Genomic DNA, 26,351 nt, shown 5'->3' with positions numbered 1-26,351 from the left:
GAAAAAGCAAATTCTTTAAAAAATAAAAATGTGATTCTCTTGTTAATTAACATAATTGAAAATATTGATTTAAAATGGCTTATCTCTTTCTTATATAGGGAAATTAAAATAACCTCATTGAGTGGTTCACTTGAAGCATTATTTCAGAAAGTATAATCACAGGTTTTTTCAGAATATAGACCTAAAATTCACAAATATTTCTCAGCCACACTATGTCTATGTCTATCAGCTTTTATGGTGGACGATGAATGCTACCCACTTTTAATATCTGCAGTTCACAATCTTTTGACTTAACTTATTTCTACCTACTGGTGGAAGAATCAATAAAATAAAATAATATTATATTAATAATTAGCCTAATGACTAATTTAAAAAGTATGCATTATATATATGTGTGTGCATATATGATACAAAACTTAATAATGAAGGGGTAGCATCTATTTTTTTAGATGATTAAAATAAACAATGTATGGTTGCTTAAATATTACATAAGCTTCAAATGTAACAGCAATTTAGAGTACATTTTTATGAAAGCCTATTTAATTTTGAAAATAAAACTTCTGAGCCTGTCAAATATTTTCCAAGTGAAATGGCTTATTTAAAAATACACCTTAGGAGTAGAACTAAGTAGTTAACTTAGTGTTGCAGTGGTTAAAGCACTTGGCTGCTAACCGAAAGGTTGGCAGTTCGAACCCACCAGCCGCTCAGTGGGAGAAAGATGTGGCAGTCTACTTCCGTAAAGATTACAGTCTTGGAAACTGTATGAGGCAGTTCTATTCTGTCCTATAAAGTCGCTATGAGTTGGAATCGACTCGACGGCAGTGGATTTGATTTTCTGATTTTGGAACAACTTTCTTGCTTTGGGAAGGTGAGTTTTAAAGGGTCACTATGTGTCATGCACATAAAGTGTTTAGAATTGATTATATCACAATTCCACATACTTTAGAAACTCCTTTAAATTATGTACTATTATATATACCACAGCAAAACACTGTAATGCCTATGAAGTATTAAAAAAAAAATGAAGTATAGCAATTGTGAAATCATGCTATTACTGGGTGTCTACATTTATCAAAATAATTTTTCAAATTTATACTCCTATTTTTCTAGGAATCAATACTTACCTGACATATTACATTATATTTCTCACAAATATTTCATTAACTTTTTTTTCTCAATTCAGATTATTTCTTGTTATCTATATACCTAAATACCTATTTTTTTTGTTTTATGCACATATGTGTACTTGAAGACATAGCATATATTGAAAAATCTGTCAAACTACATTATATAAATTTGGAGGTAATTTCTTGCACTTCAAATATCCCCCAAAGAGTTGGAATTTTAGACAACTATATTTATATATTATTGAAAGCTATAATGTTAGATAAGACATTGCCTTCATTAAACGTTATGCAAATAAAAAGGGTTATCATGCAAAAGTTCAATACCCCTTAGTTGTTCATTAAATAGAATGAATATAAATAGGCATATAAAATTATGAAAATTAGGAAATGTAAGATTTGCAGTTATTTGTTTGTATGGCTTGAGCATTTCATTATAGCCTAAGGCATTTCCGTTATAGTAAGTGTCTGGCAGTAGCAAGAGAGGGTCAAAGAAACACACATACAGATATGTGCACAACCAGTAAAGGGGGACAGACACCCAAGATCACGCAGAAGATGTACGAGGCCTCATTTTGGGTATTTGATCCACATTACGTACAAGCAGCATTATATTTAGCAAAATATTTTGTAGCGCTTTCTTTAGATAGATATCTTTTGTGCTTTTTATTTTATTTATTTATTTTTTTGGCTTGCAGCATGCTATTTGTTACTTTGCTCTGGATAACCCCTGAAAGTACATATGTAAACCAGTGTAGAATGCAGTTCTAGAATAGCGGTGGCAGGAAAAAAAAAATCAGAGAAAGAGTGAGAAAGAGAAAAAGAGAGAGAGGAGGGAGAGACACCGACTTGTCTCCCATGAGCTTCAGTGGTAAAATTTCCTTAAACACATTCTGGCCTTCATTTTCCTTTTGGAAACCTTGCTGTGGGTGTTTTTGGCCCCCGTCAGAGTACTGCGCAACCTTCGCAAGAGATTATTTAGTACTAGTTGCCACCTTGGAGCAGATCTTCCTACCTTTCCAGTCTTAATTCTGTGAGAAATGGCTGCAAATCGATGGTTGAGCTCTGAGATTTTGGGCTCTACTACTTTCCTGCAGTGGTCGCCGCGGTTTGCCATTAAGTTTGCTGCTTGGTCACACGTGGAGTCCACCTTTGGGCGTATGTCATTCATTTCAGCCTTTAAACGCTATATTCCGTGAGCAAGAGACAGGGCTTGACGTTAGTAATACACGGAAGTTGAGAGAGAAAGAGAGAGAGAGGTAGGAGAGAACATGCAGAAGAATAGAGAGGGAAGAAAAAAAGTCAACTTCCATAAAATAGAAGTAGAGTGACAGTGTTTGTGATCTCAGGAAAACAGGCCATTGTCAGTATTTAAAATGAAGTGTATCTATGTAAGCTGTTGATGTGGTTTGAGAAAGGACAAGTGGTATTTGCCTGACTTCTCTATGTTGTCTGCAATGATCGTAATATTTTATATTTAGCAGCAGTCTTATCTTTACTGAATTTCATAGCTGTGGAACAACCTAAATATGCTATCTGCTCAGGAGGGAGGGTAGGTAAAGAACACTTTTCTATTTCTTCCTGGTTCTTTTCAGTTCCCTTTTGTGTCCTCATATTGAATGCGATGGAGAATACTGATATTCTAACAGATATGGATTCTGCATCACATACAGAGGCCCTGAGGTAGTTTCTGCCTAACCCAAGGCATCATAGAGGCTACGAGTAAAATAATTTAGCTCCTTCTATTCCAAAGATTTTGAAGGAATTTAACCATATGATGGCATTCCATGACTACACTTCAAGTGAAAAGGAGGAGGTACAGTGGAGAACCACATCAAAATAAGCTTCAGACAACAGGATGAATCTATTTTGGGGATAGGCTGAAATACCTTTACAGTTTCTCATTTTAAAAAAGGAATTGTAATAGTAATTACTTAAAAAAGGGAAAAAATGGTTTTTTAGGCACAAACATACAAAATTTTGAAAGTTTTTTAAATAACAAGCCACTTGTTAAATACAATTATTGAAAATCTGAGTGAAACAAAATGGGGAATAATTAATTTAAATGAGATTTCTTAAAATCTCACCTCTTTCTATTTAATTGAGATAGGCGATGTCATCAAATAAAGTAATATATTAGTAAGATATATTTGCACATTTTACTTCCCATACCCTTTTACAGGAACCATTTTTTAATAGAAAGATTAATTTGCCTCTGAGGAAAAAAAAAAAACAAAACTTTAGGATGTCCTAATAATTTTTTTTAATAATTAGTTTCAATACAAAAAGAGAGAGCATGAAGCTATTTTTACTTTACATATCACTAAAAATGAAAAATGCAGTTTTTATATAATCCCAGTATCATCACTAACTACCAGGATTTGAATCTTGCATAGGCAAAATGTCCACATGATTGGGTTTTATGTGTTTATTCAGTCTGTGAAAGATGGCGGGAAACTGGTCTTTGTATCAGACATAAGAGTGTACTACTTTTAAGTTTGGCAGAGATTTGGAATATGATATCAAAATAATTTCTAGCATCCCTTTCTCTGAAGAATTTAAATTGGTATAGTCAACCAGAGGTGGATTTAGACCACAAAACTCTTCAAAGTCCTTAATACCCCTTTGAAGGAAAGAAGGGAGGGAGGGAGATAGGGAGGGGAGGGAAGGAGGTAAGAGAGAGAGGGAAGGGAGATAAGGGAGAGAGGGAGAGAAGGAGGGAGGGATGGGAGAGAGGGAGGGAGGAAGGGAGAAAGGAAGGAAGGAAAAGAGGTAGGGAGGGAGGGAGGAAAGAAGAAAGGAAGGAAGGTTTCAACCTCATTAAAATGCCCTTAGTATCTTCTAGGACAAAGAGAACTGACATAACTGTTGTGTACTTTGAAAATCACTTTTCAGAACATTTTATTTGCTACCTTAAGCACGTCTTCTTTTTGCTGTGGTTTCTTTTTCTCGGATTCATCCAAAAGTGTATCAGCCTGTATGATCCAGTTTGTGATGTGATCCACATTCTGGTCAAAGGTTTCCATGTGTTTCTGGTATTCCTGCATTTTACAAAGACATGACGTGACATACTGTTAATTAGACAATATTTTTAAAGGATTTGTCCTACTTTCTGCAATCTTCAAAACATGAAAATTTATTTTCATTCAAATTAGTTGTTCAGTGTGGTTTCAATACAGAACAAAGCAGAAACATGGACAGAAATACATGAAAATACAATTGTGGTTATTGGCAAGCAAACATTATTATTGAATGCTTATGTAATTATTTTTCCACGATGGAGAGGATTAGAAAAGCTTCCATCCCCTTTTCTTACCAGCAAAAGGTTTAACCACTCTTCTGCTCGGGAAGTAACAGCAATCCAGTTACTATTCAGAAGACTGAGTTTATCTTCCACCAAGGACTCTTTCTTGCCCAAAACACCTTTCAAGGACTCTCCTAGCTCGGTGATGCTCTTTAGATGAACCTTCTGTTTCTCAATCTCTTTCTGAGTGGCCTGTGAAAAGGATAGCATTTCAGCTTCATGTAAAATATTGCAGCCTTGAGATTTAATGCCCATGAAATGGCAATGTGTATGGTTACAATGGTAAGCTTTTGCAAGGGCTTAAGCCTACAACCATGTATTTATGAACCAGGAAAATTATACCGTATTATTTACAATTTCATTATTGGGTATAAATCAACATATATTTATATATAAACATGACTAATCTTTATTACTAATTATACGTATTTAATAGATAAATATATGCATGGTTCATCTAAACATATTTCTATTTTACTTAATTTGTACATTGACTGGCTAAAGGCAGGCCTGAGATAACCCATCCACAAATAAGGAAATGATTCTACGAAATTCAGAGAGTATGGTGCTATTGTATTCCTACAGCAGGAAATTTTAACCTTTTTGTGATACGGATCCATTGGAATCTGTCGTTGTTGTTGGGTGCCAGAGTCAATTTTCGACTCATAGTGACCCCATGTGATAGGGTAAAACCGCCCCATATGGTTTTCTAGGCTGTAACATTTATGGAAGCAGATTTTCATGTCTTTCTCCCGCAGAGTTACTTGGATGGGTTCGAATCGCCAACCTTTCATTAGCAGGCAAGTGCTTAACCACTGCACCACCAGGACCCCTTCCCTTTGTCACCTAGTAAGTGGTCAATTGTTGTAAATATTCTCTACCTAGGGTAGCACACAAGCCTTCTGCTTTTACTTGTGGGGTGAGGGATGGAGAAGGTTCTAGAAGGACCACCCTTGTGAATGAACAACTTCAAATTCAATTATATAAGTGACTCAGATATATAGCTCAGATACTTTATATGTGATCGTTTCTAGGGTTAAGTTTAAAATTGGAACTCAAAATTATGTGTACTCAGTTTTATTTGGACATACAGAATGGTCATAAGTCTACTTCCAGGAGTTTCAACAATACCATAATATGAACTACAATACATGGCACTCAGGGTTCTTATGACATAAGAAAAAAATGTCAGACATGACTACAACTCAATATGACATACTTTATTTTTCATATTTAATTTCAAATAATTTATAGGTACAGAATAACCCCCCCCCAAAAAAAAACCCAGTGCCGTCAAGTCGATTCCGACTCATAGCAGAACTGCTCCGTAGAGTTTCCAAGGAGCGCCTGGTGGATTTGAACTGCCGACTCTTTGGTTCGCAGCTGTAGCACTTAACCACTACGCCACCAGGGTTTCCCAGGTACTGAATAGATAGTGTAAATATGAAGCACTAACTTCAAATAAACAAATTGACTCACTTCTTCTTCCTAGCTATAGCAATTTTTAAATGTTACTCCAACTTCCACAATATAAAAATGGGTGTAATAGTTCACTTTCTCGTAGTAGAAGACATTCATTTTTTTTTTTTTAGGCCTTTCATATGAGGGTTGAAAAATGCATCTTGATTCTTTCCCCATATCTAAAATGTCATTGTTTGAGTCTAATTTTAATTGGCATATTGAGGTTCAGGATATAGCCATCAGCTCATCTACTCACTTCATTGATGGGATAACAGGATGGAAAAATCTGTTCTGTTGGTCTCTGCTTGATAATCCCATCACATGATGGAAACATTTTCTTTAATTTATTTAAAGGTAAAACTGTAAAATGTGTTGGGATGCTTATCTACTCCCACAGGACCACATTCACAGGTATTCTCCAGGGCAGAGAAATATAATCTACTTGTCAGATGGGGGGATCATCCCATTATTTGAGATGTAAATTAAAACAGACTTGACCTCTTCTACAATTTCACATTATGGGTGCCCAATGTCTTTCAAAAATTTTGTTGGAATTTCCCAGGAACTTCCATTCCTGGGATAACTTCTCACTCTAAATTCATATTATCATCTGCCTCTTTTTTCTCTCATAAGTGTCTCCTGTCCTATAGATTCTATCTTCGCTCAGCCTCATATCAACTCAAATATGTGTATAACACCCTTTTCTTAATCTTTCACTGGAATACTACTAAATTCCTGTTTATTTTAGCTATTTCTTGATTTTTTTGTGTGCAAGCTCGTTCTAATGTGGATGAAGGATCTAAGTAACAAACACACCCATAAATATATTTTGAAAGGTCCCACTCCCCAAGATAATTCTGCATTCAATCTACATAACGGTTATACCATTTCTGGTCATTGAAAATGGGAGGGAGTTCATATTGGTATTAAAAACTATTCATGGGAAGAAACTGAACAAATTACCAAATTGCCATAATTCTTAAGTGTGTATTTGTTACATTTAAGGTTTCTGAATTTCAGATGAAATTTATAGACTTTATATTTACATTTAAAGTGGTGGTGTAATTGAATCACTGGTGCTTCACACAATCTAATGTGTCTTAAACTTGAGAATATATGGTATTAATTATTTTTTCAGGCCCTACATTACTCTATCATGGTTAGAGGCTTAGGGAATATTTTATGATTAGTGTAATGTGACAAATAATATAATGATAAATTAAAGAAGAATATAAAACATTAAATAGTAGATTTTATAGCAATATGTATTGACATTTTATTAATAACCTATTGTCTATTAAAGAAGAATTTCATGGAGGCAGAACGCGCAGAACAGAAATTATAGCTATAACTATAATGACAGTGAATAGTGACTCCAATGGCATTTAACAGATGTTCTATTTTCTAAGTAACAGCTGCTTGATGCATTCATTGTACCAAGTTAATGATCTGCTAGTGTTATTTCACTTCACAGATAAATTACTGTGCTCTCTTTAAAAAAGATATGTAATTTTTCATGGGAATGATGGTGTAACAGACTTGAGAAATAAGTTAATAGTTCTCATGCTTTTATAGCTAAAAGGAGTGATGAGTTGAGGCAATTATCCAGATAATCTGGGCCCAGAGACCAGATCTCCTTAAACTGTAAAAGGTGATTGTTTAAAAAAAAAATACAAGACATGGCTGATTGAACTGAATGTAGATTTCATAAGACAGCTTGAAATTCATAGATCTTGCATTGCACTATGCAGTGGCTCTCAAAATTTGCTGGATATTAGTCACTAGCCATACTCAAACCAATTATATCAGAAAGTCGGGGTGTTTGCCCCAGGCACTGGTAGTCTTTCATCCTTTCTCAGGTGATTTCAAAGTATAGCCAGTATAGAGAACCACTGGCAAAATGGAAAGACACATTCTAACAGGTTTCATTGGGTGATACTCATTTGATTTTAGGCCAGAAGTAACAACGGAAGGGTAATTTAGGTAACTGGTAATGGTTCTTTGTAATGGCATATCTCATTTGTCAGTTTGTCATACTGTGGTGGCTTGTGTGTTGCTGTGATGCTGGAAGCTATGCCATCAGAATTTCAAATACCAGCAAGGTCACCCTTGGTGGACAGGTTTCAGTGGAGCTTCCAGACTAAGACAGACTAGGAAGAAGGACCTGGCGATCTACTCATTAAAATAAAAATTAAAAAACTGTGACCAGTGAAAACCGTATGAATAGCAGTGGAACACTGTCTGATACAGTGCCAGAAGATGAGCCCCTCGTGTTGGAAGGCACTCAAAAGATGACTGAAGAATAGCTTCCTCTTCAAAGTAAAGTCAACCTTAATGGCATTGATGGAGTCAAGCTTTCAGGACCTTCATTTGCTGAGGTGACATGACTCCAAATGAGAAGAAACAGCTACAAATATCCATTAAAAACCAGAACATGGAATATACATGGTATGAATCTAGCAACATTGGAAGTCACCAAAAATGAAACAGAACATACAAAGATCAATATCCTAGGCATTAGTGAGCTGAAATGGACTGCTATTGGTCATTTTGGATCTGACAATCATATAGACTACTGTGCCTGGAATGACAAAATGAAGAGGAATGGTGTTGTATTCATCATCAAAAGGAATATTTCAAGATCTATCCTGAAGTATAATGCTGTCAATAATAGAATGACATCCAAATGCCAACAAGGAAGACCAGTTAATATGACTATTACTCAAATTTACACACCAACCATTAACGTCAAAGATGAAGGAATTGAAGATTTTTACCAACTTCTGCAGTCTGAAACTGATCAAACATACAATCAAGATGCATTGATAATTACTGGTGATTGGAATGCAAAAGATGGAAACAAAGAAGAAGGATCAGTAGTTGGAAAATATGGCCTTGGTGATAGAAATGATGCCAGAGATAGCATGATAAAATATTTCCAGACCAACGACTTATTCATTGGAAATACATTTTTTCAACAACATAAACAGCAACTATACATGTGGGCCTTGTTGGATAGAATACACGGGAATCAAATTGACTACATCTGTGGAAAGAGATGATGGAGAAGCTCGATATCATCAGTCAGAATTAGGTCATGGGCTGACTGCAGAACAGACCATCAATTGCTCATATGCAAGTTCAAGTTGAAGCTGAAAAAAAAAATTAAAACAAGTCTACGGAAGCCAAAGTACATACTTAAGTATATCCCACCTGAATTTAGAGAACAGCTCAAGAATAGATTTGACACATTGGACACTGATGACCAAAGACCAGATGAGTTGCGGGATGACAAAAAGGACATCATACATGAAGAAGGCAAAAGACAGGAAAGAAAGAAAAGACCAAACTGGATGCCAGAAGAGACTTTGAAACTTTCTCTTGAATGTACAGTAGCTAAATCAAATGGAAGAAATGATGAAGTAGAATTGCTGAACTACAGATTTCAAAGGGCAGCTTGAGAACATAAAGTAAATTATTTTAATAAAATGTGAAAAGTCCTGGAGATAGAAAACCAGAGGCAAGAATATGCAGGGCATCTCTCAAGCTGAAAGAACTGAAGAAAATATTCAAGCGTTCAGTTGCAATTTTGAAGGATTATAGACAACATACTGAACAATGAAGGAAGCATCAAAAGAAGATGGAAGGAATAAACAGAGTCACTGAACCAAAAAGAATTGGCTGATGTTCAACCATTTCAGGAGGTTGCATATGATCAAGAACTGATGGTGTTGAAGGAAGAAGTCCAAGCTGCACTGAAGCCATTGGAAAAAAACAAGGCTCCAGGATTTGAGAGAATACCAAGTGAGATGTTTCAACAAACAGATGAAACCCTGGAAGGGCTCGCTCATCTGAAAGACAGCTTCCTGGCCAACCTTCTGGAAGAGATCCATATTTGTGCCCATTCCAAAGACAGGTGATCCAACAGAATGCGGAAATTATTGAACAATATCATTAATATCACAAACAAGTAAAATTCTGCTGAATATAACTCAAAAACAGTTGTGGCAGTACATCAACAGGGAACTGCCAAAAATTCAAGCAGAATTCAGAAGAGGACATGGATCATTTATCACTGCTGATGTCAGGTAGATCTTGGCTGAATGTAGAGAATACCAGAAACTTGTTTACCTGTGTTTTACTGACTATGCAAAGGCATTAGACTGTGTGGATCATAACAAACTATAGGTGACACTATGAAGAATGGGAATTCCAGAATGCTTAATTGTGCTCATGTGAAACCCGTACATATACCAAGAGGCAGTCGTTCCAGCAGAACAAGGGGATACTACGTGGTTTCAAATCAGGAAAGCTGTGCATAAGGAATGTATCCTTTCACCAAACTTATTCAATCTTTATGCTGAGCAAATGACCCAAGAAGCTGAACTATATGAAGAAGAATGTGCCATCGGGATTGGAGGAAGACTCATTAATCACATGTGATGTGCAAATGACACTACCTTGCTTGCTGAAAGCAAAGAGGACTTGAAGCACTTACTGATGAAGATCAAAGACCACAGCCTTAGTATGGATTACACCTCAACATAAAGAAAACAAAAATCCTCACAACTGGACCCATGAGCAACATCATGAAAAATGGAGAAAATATTTAAATTGTCAAGGATTTCATTTTACCTGGATATACTATCACTGCCCATGGAAGCAGTAGTCAAGAAATTAAAGGACATATTGCATTGGGCAAATGTGCTACAAAACATCTCTTTAAAGTGTTAAAAAGCAAAGATGTCACCTGGAGGATGAAGGTGTAACAGACTCAAGCCATGGTATTTTCAACGGCCTCATATGCATGGGAACGATGGATAATGAATAAGGAAGACAAAGGAGAATTGATGCCTTTAAATTACGGCTTTGGTCAATAATATTGAATATACCATGAACTGCCAGAACCGCCAGAAGGATGGAAGAAGTAGAGCCAGAAGACTCCTTAAAAGCAAGAATGGTAAGACTTTGTCTCACGTACTTTGGACATGTTATTAGGAGGGACCAGTCCCTAGAGAAGGACATCAGGCTTGGTAAAGAGCGAGCGAAAAAGAGGAAGACCCTCACTGAGGTGAATTGACAGTATCTGCAATGACGGGCTCCAATATAGCAAGGGTGGTGAATACAGCGCAGAACCTGGCCGTGTTTCATGGTATTGTACACAGGGTCACTATGAGTTGGAACTGATTCGACAGTACCTAACAACAATGTTCTATGTTATAAAAATTTGTCCCTGAAATGAATGTGAAAATCAGAATAATCTATTATATAAATGGATATTTAGACATCAATTATTTTGCATTATTTAACATCCTGAATTAAATTTAACATTATTGTTTTGTATATGATTCTCTCAGTCAGCTCCTGGTATAACAGGAATTGTTGTTGTTAGGTGCCGTTGAGTCGGTTCTGACTCATAGAGACCCTATGCACAACACAAAGAAACACTGCCCGGTCCTGCGCCATCCTTACAATCATTGTTATGATTGAGCTCATTGTTGCAGCCACTGTGTCAATCTACCTTGTCAATCTACCTTGTTGAGGGTCTTCCTCTTATCCACTGACCCTGTACTCTGCCAAGCATTATGTCCTTCTCCAGGGACTCATCCCTCCTGACAACATGTCCATAGTATGTAAGATGCAGTCTCGCCATCCTTGCTTCTAAGGAGCATTCTGGTGGTACTTCTTCTAAGACAGATTTGTTCATTCTTTTGGCAGTCCATGGTATATTCAATATTCTTCGCCAGCACCACAATTCAAAGGCGTCAACTCTTCTTCGGTCTTCCTTATTCACTGTCCAGCTTTCACAGGCATATGATGTGATTGAAAATACCATGGCTTGGGTCAGGTGCACATTAGTCTTCAGGGTGACATCTTTGCTCTTCGACACTTTGAAGAGGTCCTTTGCAGCAGATTTGCCCAAGGCAATGCGTCTTTTGATTTCTTGACTGCTGCTTCTATGGGTGTTGATTGTGGATCCAAGTAAAAAGAAATCCTTGACAACTTCAGTCTTTTCTCCATTTATCACAATGTTGCTCATTGGTCCAGTTGTGAGGATTTTTGTTTTCTTTATGTTGAGGTGTCATCCATACTGAAGGCTGTGGTCTTTGATCTTCATCAGTAAGTGCTTCAAGTCCTCTTCACTTTCAGCAAGCAAGGTTGTGTCATCTGCATAACGCAGGTTGTTAATGAGTCTTCCTCCAATCCTGATGCCCCATTGTTCTTCATATAGTCCAGCTTCTCATATTATTTGTTCAGCATACAGATTAAATAGGTATGGTGAAAGAATACAACCCTGCCGCACACCTTTCCTGACTTTATACCAATCAGTATCCCTTTGTTCTGTCCGAACAACTGCCTCTTGAACCATATAAAGGTTCCTCATGAGCACAATTAAGTGTTCTGGAATTCCCATTCTTCGCAGTGTTATCCATAGTTTGTTATGATCCACACAGTCGAATGCTTTTGCATAGTGAAAAAAACACAAGTAAACATCCTTCTGGTATTCTCTGCTTTCAGCCAGGATCCATCTGACATCAGCAATGATATCCCTGGTTCCACATCTTCTTCTGAAACCAGCCTGAATTTCTGGCAGTTCCCTGTCGATATACTGCTGCAGCCGTTTTTAAATGATCTTCAGCAAAATTTTGCTTGCGTGTGATATTAACGATATTGTTCTATAATTTCCACATTTGGTTGGATCACCTTTTTTGGGAATAGGCATAAATATGGATCTCTTCAGTCAGTTGGCCAGGAAGCTGTCTTCCATATTTCTTGGTGTAGATGAGTGAGCACCTCCAGTGCTGCAACTGCTTGTTGAAACATCTCCATTGATATTCCATCAATTCCTGGAGCCTTGTTTTTCGCCAATGCCTTCAGAGCAGCTTGGACTTCTTCCTTCAGTACTATTGGTTCCTGATCATATGCCACCTCTTGAAATGGTTGAATATCGACTAATTCTTTTTGGTATAATGACTCTGTGTATTCCTTCCATCTTCTTTTGATGCTTCCTGCGTCGTTTAATATTTTCCCCATGGAATCCTTCACTATTGCAACGCGAGGCTTGAATTTTTCCTTCAGTTCTTTCAGCTTGAGAAATGCTGAGCATGTTCTTCCTTTTGGTTTTCCATCTCCAGCTATTTGCACATGTCATTATAATACTTTACTTTGTCTTCTGGAGAGGCCCTTTGAAATCTTCTGTTCAGTTCTTTTGCTTCACCAATTCTTTCTTTTGCTTTAGCTGCTCGACGCTCAAGAGCAAGTTTCAGAGTCTCCTCTGACATCCATCTTGGTCTTTTCTTTCTTTCCTGTCTTTTCAGTGACCTCTTGCTTTCTTCGTGGATGATGTCCTTGATGTCATTCCATAACTCGTCTGGTCTGCAGTCACTAGTGTTCAATGTGTCAAGTCTATTTTCAGATGGTCTCTAAATTCAGGTGGGATATACTCAAGGTCATATTTTGGCTCTTGTGGACTTGCTCTGATTTTCTTCAGTTTCAGCTTGAACTTGCATATGAGCAATTGATGGTCTGTTCCACAGTCGGCTCCTGGCCTTGTTCTGACTGATGATATTGAGGTTTTCCATCATCTCTTTCCACAGATGTAGTCAATTTGATTTCTGTGTGTTCCATCTGGTAAGGTCCGTGTGTATAGTTGCCATTTATGTTGGTGAAAGAAGGTATTTGCAATGAAGAAGTTGTTGGTCTTGCAAAATTCTATCATTTGATCTCCGGCATTGTTTCTGTCACCAAGGCCATATTTCCCAACTACTGATCCTTCTTCTTTGTTTCCAACTTTTGCATTCCAGTCGCCAGTAATTATCAGTGCATCTTGATTGCATGTTCGATCAATTTCAGACTGTAGCAGCTGATAAAAATCTTCTATTTCTTCATCTTTGGCCCTAGTGGTTGGTGCATAAATTTGAATAATAGTCGTATTAACTGGTCTTCCTTGTAGGCGTATGGATATTATCCTATCACTGACAGCGTTGTACTACAGGATACATCTCGAAACGTTCTTTTTGATGATGAATGCAACACCAATCCTCTTCAAGTTGTCATTGCCAGCATAGTAGACTATATGATTGTCTGATGGAAAATGGCCAATACCAGTCCTTTTCAGCTCACTAATGCCTAAGATACCGATGTTTATGTGTTCCATTTCATTTTTGACAATTTCCAATTTTCCTAGATTCATACTTTATACATCCCAGGTTCCAATTTTAATGGATGTTTGCAGCTGTTTCTTCTCATTTTGAGTTGTGCCACATCAGCGAATGAAGGTCCCGGGAGCTTTACTCCATCCACGTCATTAAGGTCGACTCTACTTTGAGGAGGCAGCTCTTCCCCAGTCATGTTTTGAGTGCTTTCCAACCTGGGGGGCTCATGTTCCAGCAGTATATCAGACAATGTTCCGCTGCTATTCATAAGGTTTTCACTGGTTAATGCTTTTCAGAAGTAGACTTCTGGGTCCTTCTTCCTAGTCTGTCTTAGTCTGGAAGCTAAGCTGAAACCTGTCCTCCATGGGTGACCCTGCTGGTATCTGAATACTGGTGGCATAGCTTCCAGCATCACAGCAACACAGAAGCCCCCACAGTACGACAAAGTGACAGACACATGGGGGATAACAGAAATATTATTAATAAAATCTATTAGTTAATTTATGAAAAATGTTAGACGTAAACTATTTCAAAAGCTCTTGAGCTTTTTTTTTTTTTTTAAAGTTTCCAATACTTTTTTTTTTTTAATTATTGTACTTTGGAAACCCTGGTGGCATAGTGGTTAAGTGCTACAGCTGCTAACCAAAGATTCATGGTTAGAATCCACCAGGCCCTCCTTGGAAACTCTATGGAGCAGTTCTACTCTGTCCTACTGTCCTATAGGGCTGCTATGAGTTGGAATCGACTCAACAGCAACGGGATTAATTTTGTTTTGGTACTTTAGATGAAGGTTTACAGAATAAACTAGCTTCTCATTAAACAGTTAGTACACATATTGTTTTGTGTCATTGGTTACCAACCCCACGACACGTCAACACTCTCCCTTCTCGACCTTGTGTTCCCTATTACCAGCTTGCCTGTCTCCTCCAGCCTTCTAGTCCTTGACCCTGGGCTGGTGTGCCTCTTTAGTCTTACCTTGTTTTTTGGGCCTGTTTAATCTTTGGCTGAAGGGAGAACATTGGGAGTGACTTCATTAGTGAATTAAAATGGTGTCCGGGGGCCAAAGTATTGAGGTTTCTCCAGTCTCTGTCAGGCCAGTAAGTCTGGTCTTTGTTTTTTTTTTTTTGAGTTACAATTCTGTTTTACATTTTTCTTCAGCTCTGTTTGGGGACCTCTACTGTGATCTCTGTCAGAGGAGCCAGTGGTGGTTGTTGGGCACCATCTAGTTGTATGGGACTCAGTCTGGTGAAGACTGTGGTAGTTGTGGTCCATTAGTACTTTGGACTAATATTTCCCTTGTATCTTTAGTATTCTTCATTCTCCCTTGCCTCCAAAGGGGTGAGACCAGTGGAGTATCCTATATGGCTGCTCATAGGCTTTTAAGACCCTAGATGCTACTCACCACAGTAGAGTGTAGAACATTTCCTTTATAAACTATGTTATGCCAATTGAGCTAGATGTTCCCTGAGATCATGGTCCCCACAGCCCTCAGCCTAGCAATTTGGTCCCTCAAGGAGTTTGGATGTGTCTATGGAGCTTCCAAGACCTTGCCTCATAAAGTTGTGCTGGCTTCCCCAATATTGCGTATTGTCTTACCCTTCACCAAAGTTACCACTTATCTATTGTCTATTTACTGTTTTTCCATCCCCATCCCTCCCCTCCCTGTTAACCATCAAACACTGTTTCTTTTTGTGTGTAAACTTTTTCATGAAAAAGCTCATGAGCTTTAATGTTTTCGAATTTAAAAAATGTTCCAGGAAATCATATTTAGACATTTAAATTTTTAGATTTCATCTGGATATTAAAGAGGTTTAAGGGGCTGAATTATTTAACTGGGTTTTAAATTTTGAACAATGGATTTTCTTCAATGTAATTTTACTTGCTTGTGATATTAATGATATTGTTTGATAATTTCTGCATTCAGTTGGAGCTCCTTTCTTTGAAATGGGCACAAATATGTATCTCTTTTTTTTTTCAATTCAGTTGGTCATGTAGTTGTCTTCCAAATTTCTTGGCATAGATCAGTGGGTGCTCCCAGCATTGCATGTGTTTGTTGAAACATCTCAATTGGTATTCCGTCAGTTCCTGGAGCCTTGCTATTTGCCAAAGCCTTTGGTGCAGTTTCGACTTCTTCCTCCATTACCATTGGTGTTTGATTATATGCTACCTCCTGATATGTTTGAAAGTTGACTGATTCTTTTTGGTTCAGTGACTCCATGTAGTCCTTCCAGCTTCTTTTGGTGCTTTCTGTGTCATTCTATTTTTTGCCCATAGAAACTTTCAGTACTGAAACTCAAGCATTTAATTTTTTCTTCAGCTCTTTCTGCATGAGAAAGGCTGAGCATGTTTTTCCTGTTTGGTTTTCAAACTCCAGGGCTTTGCACATTTCATTATAATACTTTACTTTGTATTCTTGAACCACCCTTTGAAATCTTCTGTTCAGTTTTTTTACTTCATCATTTCTTCCACTTGTTTTAACTAATCTACATTCAAGAGCAAGTTTCAGAGTCTCTTCTGACATCCATTTTGGTCTTTTCTTTCTCTTCTGCTTTTTAATGACCTTTAATTTCTTCATGTATGATGTCTTTTATGTCGTCCCACAATTTGTCTTGTCTTTGGTCATTAGTGTCCAAATCTATTCTTGAGATAGTTTCTGAAGTTAGGTGGGATATACTCAAGGTCATACATTGGCTCTTGTGGACTTGTTTTAGTTTTTTTCAGCTTCAGCTTGAACTTACATATGAGCTATTAATGATGTTTCACAGTCACCCCTGGTCTTGTTCTGACTAATAATATTGAGCTTCTTCATCTTTTCTTTCCCAGATGTAGTCAATTTGATTCCTATGTATTCCATCTGGTAAGGCCCACGTTTATAGTTCCCATCTATGTTTTAGAAAAAAGGCATTCCCACTGAATAATTCATTGGTCTTGCCAGATTTTCCAAATCAGATCCTTCTTTGTTTCCAACTTTCCCATTCCAATCACCAGTAATTATCAATGTGTCTTGATTGCTACTTTATCAATTTCAGACTACAGAAGTTGGTAAAAATCTTCATTTTCTTCATCTTTGTCATTAGTGGTTGGTGCATTAATTTGAATAACAGTCGTATCAATTGGCCCTCTATGTTGCTATTTGATATTATCCCATCACTGACAGCATTGCATTTCAGGATAGATCTTGAAATATTCTACTGGATGATGTATGTGACACTGTTCCTCTTCAATTTGTTGTTCCTAACATAGTAGACCATGAGATTGTCCGATTCAAAATGGCCAATAGCAGTCCATTTCAGCTCACTAATGCCTGGGATGTTGATCTTCAAGTGTCTCATTTCATTTTTGATGGCTTCCAGTTTTGCTAGACTCATACTTCCTACAATCCATATTCCAATTATTAACAAATATTTGCATCTGTTTCTTCTCATTTTGAGTTGTGCCACATGAGCAAATGAAGGTCCTAAAATCTTTACTCCAACCATGTCATTAAGGTCGACTCTAGTTTGAAGAGACATCTCTTCCCTAGTCTTATTAGGAGTGCCTTCCAACCGAAAGGGCTCATCTTCTGGCACTATATCAGACTATGTTCCTCTGCTATCCATAAGTTTTAAACTGGACAATTTTTTCAGAAGTAGATCACCGGGTCCTTCTTCCTAATCTGTTTTAGTCTAGAAGCTCTGCTGAAACCCATGCACCTTGGGCGAGCCTGCTGGTCTTTGAAATATTTGAATTCACCAGCTGAGGATTAAAGGAGTCCCTGTGCCCTTTGGTGATGGAAACTGTAGCAGCTCTAAAGATCCTTGAGAGGCTTTTTTTTTGGGGGGGGTGGGTTCGTGACATCTGCAATCTGCTGACCTTGCAAGTCCTGTCCAGCCTGACTGCCCATAGTCTCTGTATCTTTGCCTCTTTATGGTTGTGGTGTCCATCTGGGAAGTTTAGTCTTAGGCAAGTCATTGAGAACACAGCCAGATCTGTGGACAGTGTTTCTGATTAATGATGTATGTACTCTTTTAAGGACTTATTCATAACCTACCAAATTCTAAACAAGCCTTAAGAAGATTTTTTAAAGCTTACCATTGGTTTTATCATGGTCCCAAAATACAGAGGTAAACTACCTGATGAATTTTTGAGGGAAGGGAAAATGAAGCAAAATAATATTTTCTAATTCTATTAATGGTACACAGTAATACATCCTTATAAAATCATATTGTAATGTGTCTTCATCTATGTTAAAAATAACCTTCGGTGATATAGGTTTTACCTTTCCCCAGGCAACTTCAGAATCCAAATTACTAGGCATTCCTTCAACTGCTGATCTCTTTGTCAATTCCATATCTGTAGCTGCCAGCCATTCTGTCAAGACATTCATTTCCTTTCGCATCTTCCGGGACAATTTCAAGCATTTTTCCAACTGTTGCTTTCTTTCTGTCACCTGAAAAGAAAGATAATGGAATTGCTTTACTATTTCCATTCAGGTTTATAGTCACATAACTGGAACTTTCATATCTTTGTCATTTTAAAATAACCTTTTTGTTCCAAGTTTTGTTTCCCAAATCATATTTTAGAAAAATTACATATTCTGAATATTAATAGTGGATAAAAACAGTCTAGGGCAGATGAGATGAGATCCCTTCTCCAAAAGATAGTGTCTTATGTCTGGTGACATGATAGAAAGGAAAGCTCTAAGAATTTGTCGCTATTGTAAATAAAAAATAATTTATGACCAAAGTTTGTAATAAATGGGATAGAAATCAAACTGAAGATATGGTCCATCTCTCTTAGAAACCTGTCATTTCTTTGTCAAAGAGATGAGCAAATATATTTACAATAATCTATCTACAAATGCAGCTTGCTCTTGCTGGTAAGGAATCAAAATGGAGGAAGAACACTGTTTAACTCAAAAGGTAAAGGTGTTTGCATAATACTTAGAATTAGCAATTTTATCCCCATTGCATCCTACTTTGCCACCTAACCCCAAGAGTGTCCTACTTTTGCATGAAAACAACACAGATGACAGCACACTTCCTCCTTAAAAATACTTTTGCCATTTCACAGAGGCTAAAATATAAATGCAAAACAACTTTTGCTCTCATTAATAGAGGAAACCATGATTTGATCCTGTGTCCAGTTCTCATTGTTTATAACCAACATGCTCAAAACTAAACTCTTCCCCATTCTCACAAAGGGACTGAACAAATTTCTATTTCCTCACCACTTTTCTAGATATGCCTACATTGTTTTAGGTTTTTGGTTGGTTAGTTTAATAAACAGCCCAGGATCCCTCTCCTAAGTAGCAGTCATATCATCAGCAAAAGTCAGATAAGTTATATCAGTTCCTCAAAAACAGGTTTTGTTGTCTCAACCATTTTTGGATTACTCCACTATGTTCATCAGAGTTCCTTGAACAGAGAAGGTTTTCATTATGTTTTGCATGTTGAATAAAGGAAAGAGTAAAAAACAACAAAAAAAAAGAGTTCCATTTCTTGTGATAAGCCAGAAAATATGACTGTGAAAAGGAAAATAATTTAAATTAGTTCTCGTGTTTGTTATATGTCTTAGCTTTATGAAAATCTCCCTTTTCTGTCATGGAGGCTGGGGACCAGAGCATTATATGTCTATATTTCGACTCTGTAGAGGAAACATGGTGGAGTGGAGGCATGTTTGGCTGTGCCATTTCCAGCAGATTTCCAACTTTACTATAATCTTGGGCATGACATCTCTTTTTCCTCAGTTTACTCATCCACTAAATGGAATTATTCTACCTACCACATAGGGTTATCGTTAGGGTAAAGTCGGTCAAAGAATTTGAGAGAGCCCGATACTTTATAGCACCTCAATGCCTTCTTTCATTCCCATTATTCTACTTTTGGGTGGTTCAATAAAAACTGTGCTTGAATGTACGCAGCAACAGCTTTATTTATATTTATGTTACAGGTAAAAAAAAATCAAAAATATGTTTTTTACTGCTAAGAGGTATGAAGAGTAGAATCCAGGTTAATCTCAACTCTAAGGGAATGAATGGGCTAAAAAGAGAAAAAATAATGTAAGCTCATATTTGTACAACATGCCCTAGGCATAATACGTAGTGCAATATATATATAGTTTTACAACCTGAATAAGAGTCTAGCCATAAAGATGCAAAAACGTCAGAAGCGAAGATAAGTTTAAAAAATTTTAAATGCTAAAATCAAAACAAATACCCCGTAACTTGAGTATGAGTTCCAAATAGGCAAGACGATTCATTAGCTCCTTTGACAGAGGTGTGTGTACAATTAGAAAACATTTAGTTGCCGATGCTGCATTTTTTCTTTTTATGGGTTTTCCTTCCTTTTTTTCCATCAGGGAAATAAAAGCATCTGCCCTTACGACTGCAAGGATTTTTGTTTGCATGTGTGTGGTGGGGGGAAGCCTTACTTCACTGTGTGTTTCTACGTATAGTTATTTTTTCTATGCACGATTGGTAAAAAAAAAAGACTCGAGACTCAGTATTTCAAAGAAATTCTATCTGCCCAGAGCTAATGCATTATTGACTTGTATTTATTTTATTGTGTTTATATCCAGCCAAGTAGGTTTTCAAAAAACAGAAGACAGTGCCATCTTAAGGAAACATCTTTACATGTTTTTTTTTTGTGTGTATATATGTGGGGACAGGATGCATTTAAAAGAGCACCACCTGCAGTAGAAAGTTTCAGCAGTCGTTGTTTCCTGAACGGTTCAAAATGTATTTTCAGGCTGATGTGAGTTTTGCTATTTATGGCTATTTCCATTAAAATTAAAGCATAGAGAAGTCAAATAAGGGGTTATAGGGTATAAGTCCTGGTGGCAGAGTGGTTAAGCGTTTGGCTGCTAACCAAAAGGTCAACAATTCAAATCCAGAAGCCACACCTTAGAAACCCTATGGGGGAAGTTCTACTCTGTCCTATAGGGTCGATATGAGTGAGAATCAACTATGGCAACAGGTTTTTCTTAAGTGCAATATTATTTCTCAATAAGTTTCAATTTACATATAAGAAATTACTCTATTTTCATTCATTAGACAATAAAGCTGAGTTATCGATACCATAAACAATTAACAAACGTGTGTTTTGTAAGAAAAGGTAACACCGAATTGAGGCAGGTACAACAATACAAATTCTGAAGTTGATTAAAATTGTAGGTTTCATTCTTTTTAAATACAAAAGTCTCGTGTATTAAATATCCTTTGTTCCCTTTGCTATTATTAACCCAAAACACTCTTGTTGAAGATGTTTTGAAGGCTAAAAGCAGACAATATTTTTTTCAGTGAAGGAATTTATAACTTGAAGCTAAGATGATATTTATGCATCTTTCCATTATCATTAATGTTTATAAATGAATCTTTACTTGGAAAATAAATTTCTGCTCTACGTTTTTGCTGTATTCTGTCATGTTATTAAAGTTAAGCATGATTTCTTACTAGTCCTTTTATTTTTGCTTTAACAAAACTGCTAAGTGACAAATGGTTAAAGTAAACAAATTCTCAAAAATATATTTTCAGGGGTAAATAGGGCTTTAAATCTTTACAAGAGTCATTCAATTCCTAATAATACTTAGGGTTCTAATAGTCTTCTAATGTCACTTTAATTGTTTTAGAGTCTACGTAATTTATTCTATGCTATTTTATGTTAAATTTACTCTTTCAAAGGCAAAGATATTGTTCAAATCATTTGAGGCAAAGAAAGGGCCCAGACAATAATTTATATTTAAATAAAAGTAATTTCATAAAACTCTTTTTTTTTATTAACTTTTATTGAGCTTCAAGTGAACGTTTACAATTCAAGTCAGTCTGTCACATTTTAAAACTCTCTTTTTTAAAATAAAGATTTTCTTAATAAAAATGTTCTTAATCAGCACATTATCTTAGTGTACAAGTCACACAGGTCAAATAATACACTCTTGAGTAGAAGCAGACTGGTTTTTCAGAATTTAATATGTTGTAAAGTTAGAATCAATATTAGATAATTCAATCGATTTTAAATATGGAGGAATGAGAGTCTGTGAAAATTGATAAATACTAGAATGATATATCAAGTTTAGATATAACTTTTCTCTCTGTAGTGACCTTCAACAAAATAATAAAATGTTCTAGAAGAATATAAGGGTCCTTTACTACAAAGGCAGCTTAAAAAAAAACCCCAAAAAAGGCAGCTTAGGGGAATAAATAAGCGGTCAAAATGCATTTTATTTCAAGATGATCACAATGCTTTGCTATTAATTGGGTATCAGTGATTATGTGAACCTTTTCTCATAGGATGACTACAATCTCTCTTTGGAAACAGTATATTAATTTAATATAAATTACAGTTTTTTTAAATAAAAAAATAAAGACCATCAACTAATAAGACCAATGTTTTCAGATTCCCATTTGAATGTAAATTTCACTTTTGCTCATTGATAAGCAATTTGGAACTAGCAACTTCAGACAGAAACCTCAATCTATCTTCTGGATGAAACATTAGAAATAAGTCTCTGTGTGGCTACATATCAAATATCAACAAACATTTGCATTTGTATCTAAGATGAGGTAAATTTTTCTTGTTGATGTAGTTCTATTCAGTAAAGTTGGTAACCTGAGCTGTATATTTTTTCCCCAACATTTGAACTCAGTAAATCTCTTTCAGTTAGAATGAAATGAAAACATTGCCACTAAGCATTTTTCTGTATTGTGCATTAGACTAAAAATTCGCTCATTAATAATTGTCCTTCTAAACTAAGTATCCAAAAGTTAAATGCCATCCCAAACTAACTCCTCATTTAAAGGTGTTCACTTAAAGAAGTTACAAGAACTTAAATTTGTGCTTATTGAGAAATGATTATGTATACCAATCATAGATATATCACTTAATTTGCAAAAGTTTAAGGAAGTAAGCTTGTTATGTAATTAGTAATAGAATACATCTATTCTCTCAGATAGAGCGTGACATATTAAACAATTACAGTTCTTTAAATGAACAAATGATTATTCTATTACATTTTTTATACCTCATATCTTAACTGAGGACACACACCTGAAAACCACTAGGCTTACAGCAATGTAAGCAATGTAGGCTTACAGCAATGTAAAGTAATGGTGTAGAAAAGGACACGTCAATCCTTGATGCTGATATTTCCTTTCTATGATTAATATCATTATACCCCAAAACCTAAACCCATTGCTATAAAGTCAATTCTGACTCGTAGCAACCCTACAGGACAGAGTAGAATTGTCCCAGAGGGTTTCCAAGACTGTAATCTTTACGGAAGCAGACTGCCACATCTTCTGAAGAGCAGCTGGTGGGTTCGAATTGCCAACCTTTCAGTTAGCAGACAAGCCCTTTAATGACTGCACCATGAGGGCTCCTTAAAATAGGCATAAATCAAAACCAAACCCATCGCCGTCGAGTCAATTCCGATTCATAGCTACCCTATAGGACCGGGTAGAATTGCTCCGTAAGGTTTCCAAGGCTATAAACTTTACAGAAGCAGACTGCCACATCTTTTTCCTGGGAAGCAGCTGGCGGATTCGAACCACCAGCCTTTTAGTTAGCAGCCAAGTGCTTAACCACTGCACCATCAGGGCTCCAGTATCATTAAATTTTCTATCAAAACCCAAATCTATACAGAATCTTTGATTTGAGGGATGTAGGGTGAATATCTTAGACATCCGAACAGTTTTGGAAGGAGGAGATATGGAGATGTAAGCATCTTTAATTGACAGCGAGATGGAATTGGTCATGAGACTGATCAGGGCAACAATACAAAAATAACTAAAGATCCAAAAAATATAACTGGCTATGCACACTATCGTGCTAGCCAAATGTGGATTATGTAGTGCTTGGCCATACTAGGAAAAAATCTCAGTGGAACGTTTCAACTCCATTAGATCTAAGCTAAATATAGGTAGATACAGTAGTTTAAAAATTCACTAGCCTTCAGGGCATCACAAATAAATTTATACAACAGAAAGTAGGCAGACTTAGAAATAAGAAGCCCTTTAGAACTATTTGATGAACCAGTATATACCTCCATGATCATTATATATTTGAGCATAACATATTGTTTCAAGCACTACTAAAAAGAACATCATTGAGTAATCATTGTTTCTTACACACACACACACACACATATGTAGAAAGACAGACAGAATACAAATTTCTGAGAATTTAATTACACACAACTACTGGCCATTGATATATAACTTTAAAAGAAAGTAGGACGTGGGAAGTGGACCGTGTTTGGGGTCTCAACAGGTACCTACCTTTGCACCCAATTCATTATAATGCAATTTCAAAGCCGTTATTCTTTCATCAAGCTCTTTGGGGTTTTCCGTCTGTTTCTTCTGTACAATTTGACGTCCTGTTTTTATCACCATTTCCACTTCAGACTTCACATCACTCAGACTTTTATACAAGTTCTAAGTTAACACATAAAACACAAAGTAATAATAAGCAATAGGGTTAAGCTAGCTCATAATATTATAAACAAAGAAAAATAGAGCTAGAAATCACTTTAATTGCTATTCATGCTTACAATTTAAAGGAGTAGCATTTTGCAGCTGTGTTCAATATTTAGGTTTTGCATTTTCTGTTCATTTTAAATTTCTGTTTGTCATATACACACATTCACACGTGCATGGTTTGTATCTACTCTTAATAAAGTAAGAGTGCATCATAGATATATTTGGTTTCTTAATCCAAGTTTATAAAGACCATTTCTAAAAGCTACATGATTTCTATTATAAATGACAGAGTTTTATAATTCTTGCTTTGAAAAGCTTGAAGGAACCCATTCACTCATTCACCAGATATCTATCGAGGGTCTACTATGTGCCAAGCAGTATTTGAGCCACTGGAGAATCAGTAGAGACTGAAACACATGCATTCACTGTTGTTCTCATGCTCACATTTTAGTGGGGGAAAAACAGAAATTTCCAGGTCATCACTTACATTGTACCTAAGGAAGAAAGTTAATTTTTTAGGCATGCTACTTAGATTAGACAAATTTATTTTCTTACTGGGGCAGACCAAGTAAATATAAATTATGAGTTTTGCTTCACAAAACTATTTTAGCCTAATAAAGTCTAATGAAACACGTTTCATGACTTTGCTATGTAGTTATTTTGTTGAATGATACATTTTTGAATGTATGTATGCCTATGCATATACATATACATGTAATAAGAGTTTACAGTATACACTGCTGAATTAATATGTTCAGTAGAAAGTCTGAACAATTCCTTTTTATCGTTATTAAGAATAGACATGTTGGTATGTAGTTACTTTTCTGGAATTATAACAAACATTGGGTTTGTTTTCTCTTTTCAGTTTAAAACCATTGCCTAAAACGAAACATCTTGTAAGAGCTGAGCAATTAACTGATTAATTAGGATTACATAAATAATCAGTTACATCACCTTAAACCCCTCTTTGGTGGTTGCTTGTTATAAATATTCCCTTATTGATAACTGCGAGTTCTGTACTAGCTTTCCAGATGATATATTTTTTTAACTTCTTTTTTTCCTCTGTCTTAGAAGTTTTAAAAATATCTGGGTATTTAGAAATATTCAAATCATTCATTGTCATGTTGCGAATCAACTGAGATACTTTGAAGTCAGATACTTCTGAATAACTTACTATTTAAACTGAAAAAAAAAATAAAGTCTCAGTGATTTGCTTTAATGGTGAACGCTCATTCAGGTACTATTACCCATTAATATCATGTCATTTAGTAAGTAGAGAAACATATTTATTGCCAAGGTGGGGAAATTTTTCTTATTATGTATTCATGTTGACAGGACTATTTTTTTTTAACAGAACGAAAATATTTCTTGAAGGCAAAGGCTACCTTAAGCAATGAAAAAATATGAAAAGCATGAAGGAAAGATGTCCTTATGGAAAGACTAGTTGGATTGGTCCTGACATCTAAGCCAGAACCAGAAACAAATTGAGCCAGTGCCTTTATCTGCTTCTCCTGTACTGATACGGGGCACGGAACAGCCAGGTGCAGGTGAAGTGGCTCTCAGCTCATATTTACTAGCAGACAGGCTTTATGATGTACCATTAGGAACGTGTTCCCGGAAGAGACCGAACAGCTCTCCCTTTGTGAATATATTTACCCATGATGATAGCGCATATGGGTCATTTTTATTTTCAATTCCCTTTGCAAAATTTAAGAGGACAAATGTTCACATATATTCCTGTTTTACTCACCTAATATCACCTAAACAAAATATGTCATTATCTTTAAAATTTATTTTTTGTGAGTGAAATTATTTACAGTAATGAGGCTACTAAAATTAAGGATGAATTATGA

The 26,351-nt window shown here is 36.2% G+C and overlaps 1 protein-coding gene across 12 annotated transcripts in view; it reads right to left on the bottom strand.

Moving 5' to 3' along the window:
• The window catches only part of DMD (dystrophin), a 2,447,064-nt gene that overhangs the window by 1,385,831 nt on the left and 1,034,882 nt on the right, over window positions 1-26,351 (bottom strand). For 10 of the 12 annotated variants that reach the window (XM_049872854.1, XM_049872851.1, XM_049872858.1 and 7 more), the window contains 5 exons: window positions 24,298-24,453; window positions 18,304-18,474; window positions 4,441-4,620; window positions 4,037-4,165; window positions 2,140-2,310 (listed from right to left, as the gene is read on the bottom strand). In XM_049872854.1, coding sequence (XP_049728811.1) covers window positions 2,140-2,310; window positions 4,037-4,165; window positions 4,441-4,620; window positions 18,304-18,474; window positions 24,298-24,453 — 807 coding nt within the window. The remainder of the gene's footprint in view (window positions 1-2,139; window positions 2,311-4,036; window positions 4,166-4,440; window positions 4,621-18,303; window positions 18,475-24,297; window positions 24,454-26,351) is intronic. The other 2 variants (XM_049872860.1, XM_049872861.1) reach the window with 1 other exon arrangement.

Source organism: Elephas maximus, chromosome X (assembly GCF_024166365.1).
Source record: "Elephas maximus indicus isolate mEleMax1 chromosome X, mEleMax1 primary haplotype, whole genome shotgun sequence".
Lineage (NCBI taxonomy): Eukaryota > Metazoa > Chordata > Mammalia > Proboscidea > Elephantidae > Elephas > Elephas maximus.
The sequence above is the reverse complement of the archived record's forward strand: the minus strand, read 5'-3'. Positions and strand labels throughout refer to the sequence as shown.